Below are 21103 nucleotides of genomic sequence, written 5' to 3'. Positions count from 1 at the left end.
TTGTCACAATCGTAAACCCGAAATAATTTTCGCAACTTTTATTTGACTCAAACATTTTGATTTCGTTGCACATATTTTCACTAAATATTACACTGAAAACCACCGGTACAGATTTATGAATCCTCTCCGAATGATTTGATTAATTATTTACGAGATACACACTACAAACACGAAAACGGGTCACTGGCTTACGATAAATCAATATAGGTGAATGGCACCAAAACAATTGGAATTTCTCAAGTTCGTTGCACTAGTAGGCCTTCAAAAGTAATGTAAGCAACATTTCAAGCTTTGGTGTAACAATAAATGCAGTTTTCATTAACTAAATAGACCTACGAATAGTATAAAAACATTAATATTAATAAACGAACGACAAACATCGTCGGCCGACTAACGGACGAGCACAGTAGCTGCTAGTGATGTAGCTAGCATAGAAGGTCTATTCTCGATTTCGAGTCGCGATTTTCGATTTTGTTGTGGCAATGAAAATCGGATTGATCGACTAAAAGTAAAGTGATGAGCCCGTGTCTATTTAATATTACATTAGATTTTTAGATATTTTATTTTATAATAGTAGATGCGTTAAATTACTACGGAAAATTTAAGAAAAGCAAACGCTAATATCCTGTATTATTAAAACACGTTCTGTGAGGTCGGTATCAAAATGATTATATCTTCAACATGACCCGATCAGCATAAGGACTAGGTGCAAAACGACCACCTCTACAGAAATACTATATATAGATTACAATGATTTGATAACAAAACGACTAGATATCGAGATGACCGTATTATTAAATGGACCACATGATAAAACGTTAAGATAGAAGATATAATTAGATTTTGTTATTGTTTTACCAAAGTACCTACAGTTTGGTTCAACATATAATTACCACAAAAAAAAACAAAATTTTTATAATTTGTATTTTTACTTCTTTAGGCTACTACGGCCGACTTTACCAACTAAATTATAATCCTCTTATTGATAAACTGTACCTTGTCGTTTTACCACGTGGTCTATTTAACGAAATGATCATATCGATATTGCCACCAAGTCATTGTAAGTTGTAGTATTTCAGCAGAGGTGGTCATTTTGCGATCTAGTTGAGGATGTAGTCATTGTAATACGACCCGTTCTGTGGACCTCACCTCAATGCAAGTGCCATAAGTCTCGCTTACTATCAGAACCAGAACCGCTATCGCCAAAACTCACAAATTCACAATTATTTAAAAAAAAAATCTTGATCATGATTGGTCATAGTTTCACAGAAATGTAACAAATTCTGGACTGTTGTAACTTTACCCGTTGGTATATCGTTGAAAGTTCAATACCTAAATGCAAATTAGACATGACGTATTGTATTTATAAAAATTTTAATCAATGTACCGCTACGTAGCAGTCAATAGCTGAACGACAACAAATTCGAGACGTTTACTTAGAAAATTATAGAAGGAACGACCATATTGCAGCGATATAAGGTTTACTTTCTTTCTTGTAACAAAAAGAAATTATGACGTTATACAGAAAATTTTAAATGTGTTAAAATTAAATAAATTAAGACTAAGACCATAACTGATAATATTCCGGGTGCGACTATCATTTTTGCACTCCAAAAGTAGCAAAACATGCCATTTTCTACGATTGACAAGACCATGACGTACCTATAGTCGATGCCCTCATTTAAGTATCCACTGTTTTTGTACTGAGTGCTATACAAATAATGGATACATAAGTAAGGGCACCGACTGTAGTAAGCGAAAATGGCGGACTGAGCTCAAATATGTGGAACTGCGCGTACTGTTGGCACACGGCACGTTGGCAATGAACTAGGCAGGAAGATAATACGGAGATAGTGTTGTCGTCATTATATAATAATACGGAACCAAAACCAAAACAGATTAATCGCATACCTGTGGCAGGTTATTCCTATTTTTGTTCTGATATTTTTTGTAGTATTTTTGGAATACCGAAGCACACAATATGGAACACACTAATTACTAAAAAGAAAAAACAAATTAAGTAAAAGAAAAAAATACAGTCGACTCCTTGAAATTACTGATGTTATGTTAGGCACATTTACATCGGGTCGTCTGCTGATCTTCGGCAGAATATTTCGCCTGCCGAAGGCTACGCAGTCGAGTCGCCATCTACACTGAATCGTATGCCGCCTTCGCTTTGCCGAAGGAGACGTATCCAGTCGCTTCAGTCGACTTTGAATGACTGAAACTACCGTCGTCTGACGACTCACTGTTTACACTGGGTAGCTTGCCGCCCTCAGCGGACAAGCAAAGGTCGCCTGGTAACTTGGTGTAAATGCGTCTTTATATGTATACTTTTCCTTACGGAAAGGCAAAGTTCTTTAGATCATCCAGCGTAGTCTTTATTTATATTTTTTAAATTTATATGGTAACCATAGTACCTAATTGTTTTATTCATATTATTATACATACTTTGTTATTCTATAGTCAGACCACTCTGTTGCTTGTTCATCTGTAATATTGTGTTTTGTCTTGTTTTAACACGCGTCATTACATGCTTGTGGAAACGAGATATCTCCAAATTCATGCTTTCTACTGGCTCTCTCGTTTCTTGTTTTTACTTAAACGTGTTTTGAAGTTAATACACTGCCTTTATGAAATATATTTCGGGTCCTGAAAAATTAAGGACAAATTGTATGGCAAAAACAGGAGACGCCATCGCCAACGCCATGTATTGATTGAAGACGTTCATCTTCTTGGACATACAAAATGTACTGTACGTAGTGATTAGACCGTGGTGTATGGAACGCCGCATATAGTACGCCAATAGCACACAATATCGTTGACTTTTACTCCGTGTAATGTTCTGTGGTTGAACAATAAAAAATCCCTGAGAATACCTCCTGGTAGACGGGCGGGATTTTTAATAGTCTTACTTCATTGTGACTGTAGTTGCGCTTGTGTTATTTATTTTATCAATTTTATGCGGAGAAAGGTTGGTAAAATTGACTTTATGAAAAAAACATTAAACGCAAGCGCAGCTACAAAGTAACGCCTGAATCTACTAAGACTTTTAATTTTATAATACAGTCGCATTGATAATGTGAAAAAAATATATTTGTATTACTACTTTTTCAAGTCTAAGTCACATTAATGATTGAGATCATATTTTTTTAATTTGTATTACTTTTTTACTTGTTGGAACCAATACATTAAATAGTCATTACAGCGTCTCGTAGCTTGTGTTCCACCCATAAAAGGGTTATTATTATTAATAAAATGGACGTGCAGGTGTTTTCAAGGGGTACGGTAAATTTAATAAAAAATGTTCATTACCACAACACACATCTCTTTATTTCTTCTCCATCCTAATTAATTTGTATTATTACACAACATGTATATAGAAAGATTTTTATACAATAGTGTATAATTAGTTGCTAATTAACTATATTATTAATCAACAATACAGTAAAAAGAATTATGAATCGCTTAATAAATATTGGCAGTCTATAATAATGATATGTATCTTTTGCAGTTTGGAACAGCCATTACTTAAAACTAACAATTTAATTAAATACTGGCGCAAATCGATTTAGGCTGACGTGATGTGACGGCACATGTTATAACGTGTTAAGACACGTAGCACACGTCTTCTCTGATGTTGGGGGACGCCACGTATACTCGGAGATCGCGTGACAATTGAGAACAGACTTTACTGATGCCATGCCACGCAAGATTAGAGGCAACCGCTTTGTTAATCTTTTTTTTCTGATTTGTCTAAAAATAATTACAAAATAATAAGACCTGTCATCAAAGGTTATTGTTATAAACCTAATGATTTTGCAGAGACAAATAAGTCTCTCTTATAAGTGTCGGTGCTCCAGGCTATTAACCAGCGCTATCTAGATATAAAAATTGAATTTTGACCTTTTTTAGAGCTACGATCTGTAGTATGGAGATTGGACTACTCCTTTTGAGTAATTCGTTCATGTTTAAGGTCGTTGTTGTGGATTGTTGACAAAATATATTTTAAAATATTGGTTCGTTCATTATTTTAATTAACTCGTAGAAAAAGTATTGTATGCAATCATTACATAAATTAGCTCTAAAAATCTCATACCTATTTTAGGAGGCTTTGCAGAGTGGCCTAAAAACGGTATCTACTTGACTTTAAGATCCCTCAATATGTAACATTATGTAGTTACTTGGCGAAGTTATGAGCGACCGCGTGGAAATGATATCGACGTTAGCGACAGCAAAAATACGCTTCCATACGTTCCTATAGTAAATACTGACGCTCTGTCTGACGCTTGAGACCTAGTGCTCTGTACTTCGCTTTTACGGTATTTTCTGTAGGTAACTTCTGATATTTCTTTCATATCGTACGTGGGCCCACGTCAGCTTAAAGTGTTTCTGCCGTAAATCACGTAAAAAGGCATAATTTACGTGCATAAATTTAGTAAAACTGTTTTAAGTAACACCAAGGTTTTTTGCTATAGACAAGAACTTCACTGGAGAATATTCTGCCATCGTTCCGTGGATGCACATAAAGTATGCTAATTTTAAGTTTACTGAGAGTCAATTACATTTTCTTTGTCGTTTGCCGTCTCAGTAAGCTACTTAACCATAAGTATGTTTTCACGATTTAGTATTTACACTTTATCAATACATTTTCAATTTAAAACTCTAGACTGTTTTTTAACAGCTTTTAGATAAATCACATTATTTTACATAACAATAATAATTTAACACTATGCAATTGGGAGTTACTTTTTGTCATCATGTGACGTAATCACAAACTTTAAGCCCTTTCAAAAACCATTATGGGACATACATATATTACAACTAGTGGCGTCAGTTTTAGAAACCGTTATCGTTTTTGAGAAAAATTTGAGTCCAATCTTAGAAACTGGTACTAAAAAATCCGCACGGAAAACGTGCATTATTAAGGCAAGGAAGACCTTTTTGGATAATTTTTATAACACTGAATGCTAGACGTGTATTGTGCATTCTCGACGTTCCTGTTCCTTCCTTTGTTGGTATCTGGAAAGAAACGGATAAAAACATTGAAAATAAATTAAGTATAAGTATTATTTGACTACAAATATATTTAAATCGTACTTACTTGTCGATTAGAGAAGATATATCGGCGGGGACTGGGGCGAAGCTCCCTGAGAGGCCGTCGCTCCCATTAGGGCCTCCACTGAAAAAAGAAAATACTTATTCATCTATTTAAATAAACCAATGTTTGGATTTATAAATTATTCATGGTTGTGGGAAAGCACGGTAGGTGCAATTGCTTTTGTTTAAGCACTGTGTAGAGAATGCATTTTATTAGGATACAAAGTTCCTAAATTTTCATTTGACTCGTGTAGGTAGTACCTATGCATAACCAGGAAAGTAATAATGGTTGAAAACATTTTATGAGTGGAATGCTAGATAGAATAAATAAAACTTGAAGAATAAAGAAACCGATTCTTAAGAATTAAGCAAGAGCACTTGCTTAATTCTATTAATAATATTATTAAAATTACTAATATCGGATGAAAACTAGGTTGACTTTAAATTTTGTTCGGAATTTATCAGCAGTATCTAATAAAAGCAATGCTGCAATGCTACAAAAGAATTTTATGTTAACGACGCGATACTTAAGGCGTAGTGCAAGTGAAGTGATGGGTGAAACGTATGATGGTGAAGTATTATAGCAGTGACGCTGTGAGTGATGGGTGCGGGAGTATGCGGGGAGGTACCTGAGTTCTACCTGCTGGTGGTGCGCGCGCTGCGTCGCCCGCTGCCGTACACGCTGCCCGGCGACTCGCCCGAGCCTGTTACGACAATAGCGCAGAGAATTAACATGATGCCGTAAGTGCGTACGCGCGGCATTGTCAATAAATATAAGACGCAATCGCAGCATCATCAGAATTGTACCGACTCGACAGTCGATGGAAAAGCGTGCTGCAGCCGCGGCCGCGGTGGTACCTTTGGTGGTGGTGTTAGCAGCGCTGTCGCTGTTATCGTCAGAGTCGGTGTGCGCGTCGCGCCAGCCGGCGGGCGTGGCGGCCCCGCTGGCGGTGCCCGCGCTCGCCGCGCGCAGACGGTGCCGCGCCTCCACTGTCGAGCATTTAGACAGGCTCGATTCGTCTGTCGGTGCAAAGCGCAACGTCGCAGCTCGCAAGCGCTACCTCAACGGTCGTTAGCTTCTCCTTTTTGTTTAGTTATGCCAATTGGTTCGTCTACGCTTCGTGTGGTTTTATGGCAATACTTAAGTCCTTTTATCGACTTTCAAACTTAGCTTTAAACGTTTACGGCCATTCGAGATATGCTGGCTGTTGAACTTACTACTGAGGTTGAAAATAAACGGTCGAACGCCGCAGATGTTACCGTATCGATAATGCTCGCAAGCGCGATGCCGTCGCCGGTGCGGCGGCGCGGCGGCGTCGTCGTCGCGGCGCGCCAGCGTGCGGAACTGCAGCGAATGCGCCGCTGATACGCCAAAAGTCGCGTATGGGCTGATTTCGTAAAGTTCTGCTGTAACGCCAGAAGTTATACGAATAGTCAATTAACTAGCTACCATTACAGATTCTGAAAAAACGCGTAAATAAAACCTTGCTAATAATATGTGAAATTCTTACCTGAAGAGTCATCGTTAGATTTTTCATTTCCGTTAATTGAAGAAGACGAGTAGAGTTTCTGTCCTTCACGGAGCTTCTCTCGCTCTGCTTCGTTGCTTTCGCTTAGTTTCCTGTCATCTCGCATGTAGTGATCGTTTGAAATGCAAAAAAATCTGAAATAGAGTTGCCATTATATTTTTCCTGTTGTTGACTTAGAGTGAGTTTTGGTTGTTTTTTAAGAAAACTTACACTTAAACACTTGCTTTAAATTCTCTCGACCCTTCTTCTCTTCTTCTCGACGACTTGGTGCCTATATTTTACTAAAAATCCAATTAGAAAGACTACATAAAACTAATTCAGAGTATAGTAATTACTTTCTCTTGTGCTGAACGAGGCAAATAACAGCGGCAAGTGCACACAAGACGACTACGGCACTGGCAATGCACGACAGTAAGACGGTGCGGAGCGACGTCTGACGGACGCTACCCGCAATCGGAGACGACGGTTTCAGTGGAGGAATACGTGCTGGAAGTAAACATGGGAAAATTGGTTACAATTGCTGTTTTCTATTTTAAATTTCAATGAATATAGCATTCCCTGTAAGTCTTACCTCCAGTCAAAGTGTGTGTGTCAGCAAACAAAGTGACTCGTTCGATTCCCGCGTCACTGCTTGCTTCTATCGCCAACTCGTACCACGTACCAGGTGTCAAATCTCCAAGGACATGGCTGGCCGAGCTAAGGTTGTCGCCCACCTGAAGTGCAAATTATTGAATCATCATAATTTTTCTGGAACATAAGGATTGATTTACATGATCATTGTCATCCACAGCCAGGGATGCGCAGTAGGTGAGCACACAATCAACTTGTTCGGGTGTTAATCGGATTTTTACCCAAAGATTTACTACAAATAGCGAGTACGGAATTTAATACGGAGTTTAACCAAGGTAAACAACTCTTTCATGGGGAACTGTATACGTTTTAACAATAAGATTCCGGAGCATATATTAAATTTTGTCATTTCCTACGTTTAAAAACTACATTAAAAATATTTTGATCGAAAAATTATATTACAAAATAGAAGACTACGTGTTAGATAAAGATGTATGGAAAGACGACACGGCTCCAGAATCCACACAAATTTGATTCAAAGTGTATTCCATAGCATTTAAGTTTATTTGGAAAGAGCAATCCCTAGAGTTTCTCGCTCGGTCTTCTCAGGGAGATCAGCGTAGTGAACGAGCAGTAGCTTAAATGTGACGTTTTCAAGTGTAAATTTATTTTACCTATGGAGTAATCTTTGACTTTGCCTTTGACTTAGTATAATGCCATACTTATAACAAATTTCGATGTAAAAAATCTTTCATAGACGTAAAAGAGGCATATCCACATAATACCCACCTTGCAATCCTGTGGATTCTCACTAGAATGATACACATTACGGTTCGATTTTTATGAAGATGAATATAATTGCATGCGATCTAACGATTTTTTTGTATCGATTAATTTCAATGCGATTTTCAAGAAGGCAGTCCAGATAAAAAAGCAATAAAAATTTTGTATTAATATCATTAAGTTTGAAAAAAATTTGATTCACAACAAACATTTACTTGTCAATAGTTTTTGCCCTAGATTTCGAACATTCACAGACAAATATCTAAATTAGTCATTGCAAGTACCGCGATGTGTATGAAAACCTAGCGTGTCACTTTTTTGTACCTCCAATGACATGTCACAAGCGCTATTTAGTGAAGGGAAACCACCTCGGTACTAAAGCGATTGATTTGTTAATATATGTTTTGAAAAAAAGTTGCTCCAGAAATTAAAAAAAAAACAACAACAAACTTTCAAGAATATTTTTATAACATTTTTTAATGTCTTAAGAATTATCATTCCTTTGTTTCCTAAATCGATCAAAATCGAGAACTGTGGATCAAGTGAACATCACTAATCATAAAATTTGACAGCAAAACCAGCAAAACCTAACGAAGCGGCGGTACCACGAAACTAAATGCATGTAAGAAAGTATCTCTCGTTCGATATTCATAGCCTACTAAACACAGGACCACACATGTATCTTACCAAGTAAAAGCCGCAATGTATTACGAAATATGCGGCATACACGCGTCCACGTATTTGTTTTCTCGAAATTCATTCAAAATGAAAATAAATTGAAAGATTTTAAAATAAATTATGCATATTATTCTGATTACAAAATTACCTAACTGTGGAAGGAGTCTCTGTTTACTCATCTAGTCATAACTGTGGTGTTTTGCAGTTTCTAATGGCATAAAATAGGTCTGTAGCTATTTTTGGCGTTTTCATTCGACTGAGACATCTACGACGTTAACGCGCCTGGCCATCTGAAGCGTAGCAGAGCAGCGGCAACTAAGTGTTTATTGTAGCTTACATTGGGCACGCGAAGTAGGTACACTTACGGCGCCTATTTAGTGATACAGATATATATATCTGTGCGGACATTAATGGGTTTTAACCCGATTTAATCCGGCATTAACAAAGCGCCGGGTTAGAAACTTAAAACTCAGGCTCTTGCCCATTTCTGTGCACACCCCAATTTCACCTATTGATGGGTATAGGTCTCCCGTGATTTAAGCCATGGGCCACACTCTTGCACTGGTCTCATTCATGGCCCACGACTTTGACGATGTCGTACACCCATCTTGCTACCGGACGTCTCGCGTTTATGTCTTCGTCATCATTCGGTTACTGTAGTACTACGTCTGTCATTAATCTTATTTAATTTTGTCCAGCTCCATTTTAGCTCTGCATCCGAACGCCTGTCTAGGAACTTATTCCTTTTCGGAATTCGGAACTGGGCAACTAATTCCTGTACCAATTTCAGTTATCTTTGAAAGGGTGTCTTACTTTAATCCAATGTTCAGATCCAGCGCGTCTATATGACACTCGAAAGCCAAGAATAGGGCAGCCTCCATCACGCCATGCGTAGAAGTTGATCTTTATTGCCGTTGTGTTCATGTATACGTGCTCTTCTGCTTTGGGTGGCTTAGGGCCTGAGAAATTATAATATTATAATTTTAATGTAAAAGATGTGAAGAAGTAGGAAAAATACTCATAAATATAATAAAATTCAAAACTCACGGCCTCCTCTTGTTGTAGCTGTAAGAACTTCGCTAGGAGGCCCGATGGAAATTTTGTTCCGTGCTTGTATTTTGGCTTTGTACGTGGTGCCACATTTGAGCATGTCCATTGTGTAGGAAGTCATTTCGTTAGAAAGTTCTGCCGTGTGCCAATCTGGCTCTGATGCTTGTTTATAGTGCAGGAGATATCCTAGAAATAACATTATTGCTACTTAAACGTAAGTAGTCACTTGTTATTGTATACAATTTTCTATTAAAAATATTGTCCTTAAAAAGGCCAGGTTGAATAGACGGACATGTATGAAGAGAGTGATGCTAGTGGAAAAGGCGAAAAAGTTATCTCAGAACGTAGCGAGTAGAGATTTATTGTCTCTGCCTAAATAAATATTATTCTATGTACTTAAAATTTTACCTAAAATAGGTTCATTGACATCAGTAGCTGCCAACTGCCAATGCAGTTTAATGCTCGAAGCAGTAGTGTACTGCAAAGACAGCGCAGGCGCAGCTGGAGGTAATATTGCTGACACCACGTAGACTATCGAATCTTCGCCGATCGTATTGCTTGCTGTGCAGGTAAAATTGCCTGACGATTGCTCGTTTACTTCTGCAATTATGGGTAAATAAATTAATCCAAAATAGGCTAAAAAGATCAATCAATTAAATTCTTTCTTGTGGGAATTCGTATAACAAGTTATACAATTTGTTTGAATTACATGCTCTGTCTTTATGAAGTGTAGGTACCTCGAATATGTAAATGTCCTCTATGCGTGACTTGATAATATGCATGATGTGTTACAGGCGTTCTTCCGTGCGTCCACCGCGACCTGGGGGCCGGTGCACCAACGCAAGTGCATGTTAGCAAAGCTGGCTGTCCAACACCAACCGCTATTAATCCTCCAAATGAAGCTATGCGTGCTGGTACTAAAAATACAAAAGTTGAGTTAAACCAAAAACCTAAGAGACTTAATACATCTCATTTCTCCTTGAGACCATGAGAAGTGCGTACTTACTTCTAGCATTTGGTCCTTGACCCACTACAGGAGTGGACTCCCCTTCTCCAGAGCCCGTCGTGGCCGACACCCAAAACTCGTACAATTGACTTTCTAGAAGGTTTCGAACTTGAAACATCAGTTCAATATCTGTTTTCTTGTCTGCAGACACTGTGAAACTGGAATGTTTACCTAATCTGAAATTAGAAATCGAAACTCAGTAAACACCTTTACCAAAATACACGATGAATTATTTCGTTTAATATCTTACCGTCCCGCTTCCCTAAAGTATACAGTATAATGGGATATGATCCCGTTGGGATACAAGGGCGGTAACCAGCTTACAAGAACAGAATCGCTGGAAAACGCCAACGCTTTTATTTTTTGAGGTTGCGAGGGCACTGTAACAAGATTAACAAGTTCTATGTAATATAAAACGCAATTTGAAAGAATAATGTAACTCTTTATAAATTTGTGCATGAATACCATCTTCCTCAGTCATGCAATAAACAGGTGGACTTCGTTTGCCGTCGCCAGCGTTCGTGAAAGCCAGAACCTGAATGGAGTAATTGGTGTATTTCCTCAGAGCGTGAAGGTAAGTGTCTGTTGTGGTTACTCGTTTAATCTCCCCCACATCTGCGTGTGCAAATAAAAAAATACATATGATACACTTATATGATGAAAAAATGACTAATATTTACAATAAAGGAAATATCCACTCACCATGATCGCTGGTGAGCGGCGTATAAATAACTTTGTAACCCTGTATGATGCCGCCGTGCTGGCCAAGGGGAGGAGGGTTCCACGTTACCTTCATGCTGGAAGACGAGAGAGCTGAACACGTTACCCTCGTTGGATGAGATTCTGGCACTGAAAAAAAATATTAGTGTAAGCACTGACAAAATAACCTCTAGTAAGTGTAAGGAGTCAAGTGAACCAGAAAGAAAAGAGGAAAACAACCTACCTCCTTCCAAAGTGGTAGCGGAGACAGGAGTAGAAGCGGGTCCTGCGGCAACACCGTTGAAAGCTCTCACGCGCACCTCGTAGCGTGTGAATTTTCTCAGAGCTGATAAACTGAGCTCTGTCGCTGACCAGCCATTCACGGTCAGAGTCCTGGAAATGGGTAAAGGAATCGAAACTGAAATAAGACGTTGAAAACTTTTAAAAACAAACTTTAGTGATCAATACGAAGAGGATGTCCCAAAATTGTCCCAAAATGTTTAATAGTTTAGATACAATGCGAAAGTCAGCTTAAATCTCACCTAGAACTATTATGTACAGGAATCCCACCAGGGCCAAACTCAGTACATGTGACTGAGTACCCCAGAAGCTCGCCGTGCCACGCCTCGCGCGGCGGCGGGCGCCACGACACGTGCAGCTCGCCCGGCCCGCCGGGGGTCACGTGCACGTTGGTGGGCGCTTCGGACGGAGCTGCAATCGACAGGACACTGAGGACACTGATAACGAAAGCGGCAATGCAGAGACCTACATCATTGCCTACACACCCCAGAAAAAGGACTACTTACCACGGGTCCGGGAGGCGCTTCCGACAAAGTACGGCATGCATCATAAAGTTCTGCTCCTATAACCGATATTGTGGATAGGGCTATAGGAAGGAGGACCAGACGACAAATAAGCTCGAACATTATGGGATCGGCTTTATTATAAGTTGCACGTAAACGAAGATACAAAGTTAATTAAAGTTAGATTACCTTCTTCCTGTGTTTTCACGACAACAGGTTCAGTGAATAAGCTCCTATCGAGCTGGTTGATAGCGGCTATGCGGATCATGTACGCGGTGTGAGGTTTAAGATTGCTCAACAACGCCTCGTAGTGGATGTCACCTTTCTTCGTCAGTCTGTTTGCATTAACGAGGTCAAATTCAAATAAAAGGTTTCAATAAATTGATATATAACTTCTGCTTACTTGGATGACAAAAATCTACGATTCTATATTAGATTCTATATTTATTTACGAATCTAGGAATCTATATTTAGGTACACCCACAGAAAAAAACAGCAATAGAAGTGTCTTAAGCATCCATTACTATCCAAACCGCTGTCGCCCAAACTACACAATCATAATTGAACACTATGAAATCTTGATAATGATCGGTAGTAGTTTCTAATTATATAATTTAAACTTTGCTCAGTTGGCATATCGTTGAAAGTTCAATACCTAAAATTTCAATATCTGAAATTGAATGAAATTGCTGCTATCTAGCAACAGCTGAAAGACTATGAGAGCACGAACAATTAACGTTCTCAAAAAAAAAAGAAAAGAAACGGCCATATTGCACCGGTATAAGGTTTACTTTCGTTTCTTATAATAAAAAATCTATTAAGATAAACCGAAAAGGGGAAATTTATTGAAATTAAATAAAATAAGGTTTAAGATAATATGAAACACCACCATAGATAGAGAATACTACAACGCGACTATTATTTTTGCACTCCAAAGTAGCAAATTAATGTTTTTTTTCCACGATATTCGAGGTTATGCGATAATTGATATAACCATAACGTACAAACCGAAAATGGCGGACAGTGCTCAAGTATGTGGAACTCCGCGTACTGTTGCCACGCGTGTCACACCCACTAAGCACTTATACTGTATTTATTATTCTTTGAGTATACCTATGGCATTTTAAAGTGAATATTATAAATGGGAACAAATTTTTGCTTACAAAGAGCAACTACATACGAGTCAGAGGAATTTGCTTTACGATTGAGTAATAATATTGTTTAATCGATTTGACAATTTCATATGATAAAAAGTTATGTCGAATTTATATATTAGGCGACTGATAACATTTGAACTTACGTGATATAAGATTGTGTAGCGCCAGCGCCATGGACGGACACGTTCAAACTGTGCGCGGAGTCCCACTGGTTGAAGCGGATGGCGCCCTGGGCGGACAGAGTCGCGTATTGTACCGTGTAGCCCACCAGCGGCGAGTTGCCGTCGAAACCCTGGCTCCACGACAGTCGCACGGCTCGGGACAAAATTTCAGTGACCGTTAGGGAGTGCGGCGAATCGGGTTTCTCTGAAAGTTTCGAATATTTAATTCACCAAAGTGTCAACGACACGTATGCTACTGAAATTAGTAGATAAAGTATAAAGTAGAGCTCCTTGTGAAAAAGTTTGTCCTGAGATGTAGTGCCACCCTATCTATTCCTACAGTCAGGCGCATGGGACATTTCAACTATGCCTCAGCTTGACGAGCGCATTGGCAGCGCCCATAGCATCTTTGCGATTCAAAGTACAGTGTTGTACTGCAACTATTATGGGTAGACGTGTCGCTTACCACCAGGTGCACGACTTGTTCGTCTCGTCACTTGGTATTATAAAAAAAAGGGAAATCAAAATCTCACCTTGGACGGATAAGTAAATGTAATGGTCGCTATGACCATAAGCATTGACAGCTTGGCACTTGTAAACACCAGAGTCCTGTCTGTCGACTCTGCTGATGTATAACTGGGACCTTAAACCACTATCAGTCTTTGCTTCGGAAATGCTTAACCTGAAAATCATTAACACGTAACATATCATTAACACGGCGAGCAAGACGTTGCATCACATATAAAATACTATCACGTCGAAGATCAGTCGTTACATCACACCAATATAATACGGTGTAAATATGCCAAAACTGTGTCAGAGCCCATAGTATTTGCGTTACTATAAACCTACCTATAAGTATTAAGATCTAGCTGGTTCATATTATGCGACCACTGCACGCGGATGGGGCTGTCACCCCGTACGTCACACACTAGTGTCACGGACGCGTCCCGTCGTGCCGTCGTGTTGTGCGACGTCAACTCGAAACGCGCTGGTTCTGTAAAATATTAAACAATAACATTTATAACGCATTACTACGGTTATATGATTATTTGACTACTAACTTGTTGGTAATTAATAGAGCCTTATTACCATGCACAGCGACGAAAATACTGTTCGAAAGTGGTGAGCCCACTCCGTTCTCAGCTTTGCACATGTAGTGCCCTTCATCGTATGGTAGTGCGGACTCTATCCATAAAGTTCCATTCGAGAAGAACTGGAAACGTCCGCCAAGGTTCACTAGGGGAATAAAATCTGCAGACCCTGAACCTGGAAAAACATTTTTTGAATAGATGTAGAAATCGACAATTTTTGCTTTATTTATTCATAGCGTTCACCAGATTCGTAGTTACCTCTCTGTTTCAACCAAGTGACCTGGGGCGTGGGTGACCCCGTGGTCTGGCAATGTAGAGCAACAGACTCTCCAGCAAGCACGGCTTCGTTCTTCGGTTCTATGACCCACTTCGGGGAAACTGCAGCGTGTAAATATGTTGTTGATGTTATTAACGTAGTGTGAAAGAATGGCAAGGTAGGTTGCCTTTTACATTACTAAAAGAAAAAAAAACTGAAAAAAGGAGCAATTAATAAGGGACAAAATAATTATGATTTTACAATGACTTTTAAATAATATTATCAGAAATGAAGAGGCTAACGACGAAGATTGGAGCAAATGCATTGTAATTATATAAATCTTACCTCTCATCAGCAGCTAATTAACGGGTATCTGTACAATGACATTTTCATTAAAGAGTAAGAATAATGTATTATGTTCTATTAGTCGATTTTATAACATTTTTCCAAATAACATAGGTGTTACTTTAGTTTTTGAAATATGGTCTACAAAATGTTGGTCTTGGATTTGTCCAGTCTTATCGGTGATCTTATCAATAGAAATTTTAATTTACCCTTTCCATTAGCCATCTGTAATCCATTGCTGAGCGAAACAAAGAACATAATTTCCATTTTAAAATTGTCTGGTGACGCGAGAAAAAGCACAATGAATTTGTGATAATGAATCGATTAGTAATTAATTGAATTTGCCGGTCAGTTAACCGAATGAATGCTGTATGTTTCGGTTAAATTGTAGCGACAGGTTTAATGTAGGTAATATTCCCATTACGAAGTCAGACATTTACGATACGTGAGTACCTACGCAAAGTGTTTTTAATATGGTGGTGCATGTCATTTGTGTCCGTTTTTACAAATCGATTTCCACACAATATGCTAACCTAAAAGCTTTGTGCCAATCAAAAATACTGACTTAAACTAGACTTGGTGCTGACTTAGTGCTCGAAACGCTCGGTGCAAGTAATAGATGAAGGTGCTTTGGTGCTGGTGCATAAAGTCCAATTTTAGGAGTACCTTTGACTACCAGTTGGGCGGTATAGTTAACTTTGGCTGCGCTGTTGGAGGCAACGCAAGTGTACATCCCACTGTGATGTGCCGACACCTCTTTGAATACGAGGTTGCTGAAAAAATCAGCACCTCGCTCTTCCACCTACACAGTCATGATTGTTGAAGATACCTCATACTTTCTCTTTGACGTTGCAAAACAAAACTGCATTGTTCTGTCATTATTAAAGGCACAAATGTTGTAAAGAGATTTCTCAACGACGAACAGAATATTTTACAACTGAGAATTTAAATGATACCTGTAACGAAGACGGTATGGGTTGGTTGTCCTTTAGCCAGGTAAAGTGGACTGGCATGTCTCCAGAGATGACGCTGCAGCTAACCTGTGCTCTCTTCCCCTCTTGCAAATTGGCCGAGAACGAGAACGGCTCAATTTCTGGTGGATCTGAAAAAATACATTTATGCAATAAACTGTCTCCGTGGCCGAACGGTTACCTTGTCGGACTGCCACGCAGAGGTCCCAGGTTCGATTCCCGGGCCGGGAGAAATATTTGTATGGCCTACGTTTATTTCTCTCGTGAGTTTGGGTGTGATTTGTGTTTGTCTAAGTGTGTGTCCATGGCACCCGCGACACAGGGTTTCCCTAATGCGGGGCTATGTTGAGTGTGTGCGTTATTATTATTATTATTTTAGCTAGATAACTGTGAGCACCTTTTTTGTACTTAATGAAATTTTCAGAGGATCCAAAATTTTTGATGGTTCCTCCAACAATAAGCAAACTATAAAGTAACGTAAAATATCCGCAAACGGACCGTTAAGAAAACACAAACAGCCTAAATTATACTTCCGCTGTTTTCAGTTTTAGAGGCCGTACTTGTTAATGTTCAGAGCCGCTATCCGCATTTTAATTAACGGCCCCGGGTTTGCGCTCTTTAAATTTTTTATTAACTTTTTGCTCGAATTACTTTCATTTGCTCCAGTAGCAAAAAACCGCTTCAAATATTTAATTGCGCATAGCCCTGCATCCTTTATTCTCTGTGAACCACAAAACGGTTTTTGGCAATATCAATTTATGGCAATGATTTTTCAAAGATTAGGTGCCTAACTTAGTTTTTGTAAACTACACACAAGAATTTCTGTCTTGAATCTTTGAACGCTAATTATTAAATACTCAATTTCGACCTGGCGCTCAAATTCGACATATCAGTGATAAAGGGACAGCAATACTTACTGCTTACAAAGAGTTGTAGTTCTTTCTTAGCCATCTCTCCGTGAGGGCCCATAACAACGCAAGTGTACGCGCCCGCGTGAGATGGCTCTACCCTGGTCACCCTGAGAGCTCCGTCACTATTGCTCTCCCATTCTACTGGGCTGCCGTTGCGCTCCCATTTCACTGAACTAGGGGATAATAGACAATGATGTCATGGATTGATTGATGATTGACCTGTTGATTCATTGTAAGAGCCAATTTTCCATTTGAATTTGTACCAAAAATCGTTGTATTGACATAGCTAGCTTCAACTTACCTTACTGGATAACCGGAGTAAGGACAATACAGGACCAGTTCGCGACCAGCCACAGCTCTGATTGGTCCAATAGGTCTCACGTACGGAGGTCCTGGAGGAAACACGTCAATTTTTATTCGTGTAGTTATTTTCGAAGTACTGTTACATTTTAATAATACATTTGAATTAGGTAATTTGTTTGTGCTACATGGTGAAATTGACTTACCATAAATATTAAGACGAGAAGTATGGGACACTTCTCCAAGGGAGTTGGTCGCTCTGCAGGTATAGAGACCGCCATCTTCAGAACTCACGGATGTAATGTTTAGGAAGCTCACCACATCTTTGTTTTTTGTTACGAACTGTTCGATGCTATATCTGTTGACAAAATGGCTACTTTTCAAGACGGTAATTGGTACCTACGTCAGGCGCACTATAAGTTTCCGGAGTGAATAAGAAAAAAATACTATAAATTATCAGAAATGAATTTATTGTTTCTCAATATTCTCCGTTAACGTTAATGCACTTTTTCATACGAATGAATAAATTTTGAAAACATTTATGCCACTCCTCCGTGACAATCTCTGAAACATATTTTTCATACTCTTCGTAGCCTCTTCTGGTGATGAAGTTCGTCGACCGTGTAACTGGTTCTTAATTTTTGGAAATAAATAAAAGTCACAAGGTGCCAGGTCGGGATTGTACGCGGGATGGCTCATAAGGTCAACGTTGTTCACCTTCGAAAATTCATTTGTCTGTCTGGCCGTGTCTGAATTGACATTATCGTGGTGCAAGATGATACGGCGTTTACGTTGCGTTATTTTTACGAAGTTTGTCAATAACTTCCGGCAAAGTAATGGTCATGTACCAATCACTATTCACGGTACAACGATTCTTCAAAGCAACAGTAGTCACGTGTCCAGTTTTAATAAAAAAAGAAGCAATCATCCACCTAGAGGCACATTGCACGCGCGCCACTTTGGTTGGTTTCGGCTCATCTCGCTCGATTGCTGCTTTGTTTTGGGATCGTAACTATATATCCATGTTTCGTCACCTGTTACTATGTCCCACACCAAATTTGACGCCCCTTCGTTGAATCTGGTAAGCATGGCATTGCACCAAGTGACGTGATCCGTTTTTTGAGCCTCAGTCAAATTGTGTGGGATCCACCGAGAGCACAGCTTTTTCACACCTAAATGTTTGTGTAGTATTGATTGTATTTAACTCATGCCTATGCCTAAAGACGCCCGAATCTCATGGTATGTCACGTGCCTGTCTGTCATCGTACGGCGCACAGCATCGATGTTTTTGTTGTTCACAGCAGTGGACGGGCGACCATCACGAATTTCGTCACTGAGATTCACACGACCGCGTTTGAATTCTGCAAACCAGCTATAAATAGTCGTCTTGCATGGTGGTTTATCGCCAAAAGCAGGTTGAAGCCGAGCGAAGCTCCACTGAGCTGTTATATTGCACTTAAGTTCCATTTTCAAATTTGTTTTCAGAGTTGTAATTTTAAACTTTTTAAATATTGTTTATGTAAGTGGCCAGTTCCGGAAACTTATAGTGCGCCCTATGTATCATGGAACTCGTACAGATCAATTAGCAGTATATAGTTTAAGGGAGTCACTATACTTATTGATATGGAATCGACTTGAGGTGACCATGTTTTAAAACATTTGTTGCATATTCTCCGTCGACGTGGCCGTAAGGGCGTCCAGCCGTTCGTTCGTCGTGCAGCCATCGCGTCGTATCTCACCTTCTGAGTCGTTCGATCGTCGTTGCGGCCACTCGGACGTTGGCGCTACCGTTCCGTTGTTGATCCGGCTGATCAGCTGTCGTCTGTTGTGTACGGACGCAATCGGATATTTTCAGGTAGTAAACTTGCTGCTGACCTGTTTCGAGCCGCGTTCGTACGAGCTGATGCGAAACGAAGTCTTTTTCGTTCTTGTTACACACATTGCATTGGTACATATAGATTAAAACATAAACATAAGCTTTTTCTACCGGCTTAATGCAACGTGTCGATAAGCGCGACTGTCTAGTTATTAGAAATCGAATTACCTGTGTCCCCTAGTATTCATAGTGTTGAGTGGTTGACCATCTAGGAGCCAGGTGAAGTGAGGCGGGGGAGAGCCAGCGGCGGAGCATTTAAGGGTAACTACTTGCCCAGGTCGCAGCACTTGCTCGATGAATGTGTATTGAAGCTCTGGTGCCGTATCTGGAAAAGAAAAATCGGCCTTGACCACTATTTGGATTTAAAAATTTATTATCAATACCACGCACTTTTGTTATAATAGTTATTTACTTTCATTGAAAGTGTCAGTAGATATTTTAACCGCAGCATTTTTCGCCTGTCGGAGGCAATTTGGTTATTTTTTGTTTTGTGTTCGTGATTGATTGTGTTTTCCGATTCGGCTTTCGTCCGATTAAATTTACGATAACTCTTGAATAATGGCCCCTATTTTCATTGAGAATAACATAAATCAGATTTTTATTTATTTTCGTTCTTGTTTTTTTTTATTCAAAAAACGATTAGGCGTGAAAATTCGATTTTTTTTTTCTGTAATATGCGAGTAACACCAAGATCGAATCTGGACCATTTGATACTGCGTATTATAACTTTAATATCGCACATAACTCGACCCTGTGAGGATCTCACCTCCCAATCTGAGCTCAGCACTGGCCTGCGCACTGTCCTTCTCGTTCCTAGCCATGCACTGGTACACGCCCTTATCGACCCTGTGCACGTCGGATATGACCAGCTGCTCCCCGCTGCTGCTCACCCGTACTCTTCCCCCCACGACTCCTGCGCCGAGAGGAATCCCGTTGTGGAGCCATTCTAGCCGAGGCGCTGGGTACCCGCTCCATGTGCAGTTGATGGTAGCAGTTCCGCCGCTGTTTACCACCTGCAAGAAAAGCGATGGCTTATTTTTCTGTTTTATAAAATGTAGTGATTTAAGATAATGTAAATTTGCCATTTGCATTTGTCTCTGACATCGAAGAACGTCTTGTGAATGGAGACACTACATATTTGTTCAATAACTAAAATATAATTAGTTATTAATACAACGATGAACACAAAGAACAATTTCTTCGATCCGACAGGACTTGAACCTGCGACCACGCCGTACCGTATCGTCGCTCTGCCAACTGGGCTGAGAATAAATAAAAGAACTAGGAATAAATAAAAGACTACAATTACATGGCGTGTTTTATCTGATATTTCAGAAGAATATAATTGAAATGACAGTGAAGGCCAACATTGTTGCAGAGCACTAGAGCACTAGAGCACGCATCGCAAGTAACATAACAAACTTTAATGCGTGTTCAGGACAGAGCGTCCATCGAGAATGTAAATCATTGTTGTTTACGATACAGCGATGTTTAATGCAATGCGATCGCTGGAATCGATTCAGTTGTTCGCCAGATTAATTGTACTTTCAGTAAAGTAACGTTTGTGTTTGAGCTTTATTGCGTAGCGTAAACCGTTGGACAATCGTTATTAAAAGAATAAATGCTTTAACTATAAAATGTAATATGCTGACGTTGTTTGCATAATGATAAAGTAGAACACGATCCGGGACATCAAAAACAATTAATTGATGTTTAATTAAATTTTTATTGAATTTATATTAAATTTCAACGACTTTTTAGTCGAAAGTAAAGGTACTAACTGGGTGATAAATCTGTAATAGATTTCTCATAGA

The 21103-nt window shown here is 39.3% G+C and overlaps 1 protein-coding gene across 5 annotated transcripts in view; it reads right to left on the bottom strand.

Moving 5' to 3' along the window:
- Positions 1–4575: 4575 nt before the first annotated feature.
- Positions 4576–21103, bottom strand: part of LOC113228725 (Down syndrome cell adhesion molecule-like protein Dscam2) — a 217622-nt gene continuing 201094 nt past the window's right edge. Inside the window, exons 9-39 of one of the 5 annotated variants that reach the window (XM_026462085.1) lie at positions 20056–20302; positions 19458–19614; positions 17620–17771; positions 17415–17505; positions 17120–17286; positions 16188–16333; positions 15898–16033; positions 14889–15008; positions 14629–14805; positions 14389–14533; positions 14070–14218; positions 13519–13741; positions 12408–12553; positions 11958–12126; positions 11660–11808; positions 11419–11565; positions 11182–11331; positions 10967–11096; positions 10717–10892; positions 10448–10627; positions 10119–10310; positions 9708–9896; positions 9474–9619; positions 7201–7342; positions 6965–7115; positions 6612–6763; positions 6361–6504; positions 5959–6120; positions 5741–5804; positions 5105–5182; positions 4576–5022 (exon numbers count right to left, since the gene is read on the bottom strand). In XM_026462085.1, the coding sequence (XP_026317870.1) occupies positions 4971–5022; positions 5105–5182; positions 5741–5804; positions 5959–6120; positions 6361–6504; positions 6612–6763; positions 6965–7115; positions 7201–7342; positions 9474–9619; positions 9708–9896; positions 10119–10310; positions 10448–10627; positions 10717–10892; positions 10967–11096; positions 11182–11331; positions 11419–11565; positions 11660–11808; positions 11958–12126; positions 12408–12553; positions 13519–13741; positions 14070–14218; positions 14389–14533; positions 14629–14805; positions 14889–15008; positions 15898–16033; positions 16188–16333; positions 17120–17286; positions 17415–17505; positions 17620–17771; positions 19458–19614; positions 20056–20302 (4629 nt within the window). In that variant the 3' untranslated portion in view covers positions 4576–4970. Of the gene's footprint in view, positions 5023–5104; positions 5183–5729; positions 5805–5958; positions 6121–6360; positions 6508–6611; positions 6764–6964; positions 7116–7200; positions 7343–9473; positions 9620–9707; positions 9897–10118; positions 10311–10447; positions 10628–10716; positions 10893–10966; positions 11097–11181; positions 11332–11418; positions 11566–11659; positions 11809–11957; positions 12127–12407; positions 12554–13518; positions 13742–14069; positions 14219–14388; positions 14534–14628; positions 14806–14888; positions 15009–15897; positions 16034–16187; positions 16334–17119; positions 17287–17414; positions 17506–17619; positions 17772–19457; positions 19615–20055; positions 20303–21103 lie in introns of all 5 variants that reach the window. The other 4 variants (XM_026462084.1, XM_026462086.1, XR_003310336.1 and 1 more) reach the window with 4 other exon arrangements.

Source organism: Hyposmocoma kahamanoa, unplaced genomic scaffold, assembly GCF_003589595.1.
Source record: "Hyposmocoma kahamanoa isolate Upper Pololo Valley unplaced genomic scaffold, ASM358959v1 239, whole genome shotgun sequence".
NCBI classification, from domain to species: Eukaryota; Metazoa; Arthropoda; class Insecta; order Lepidoptera; family Cosmopterigidae; genus Hyposmocoma; species Hyposmocoma kahamanoa.
This window is presented reverse-complemented; position numbering and strand designations above follow the sequence as displayed.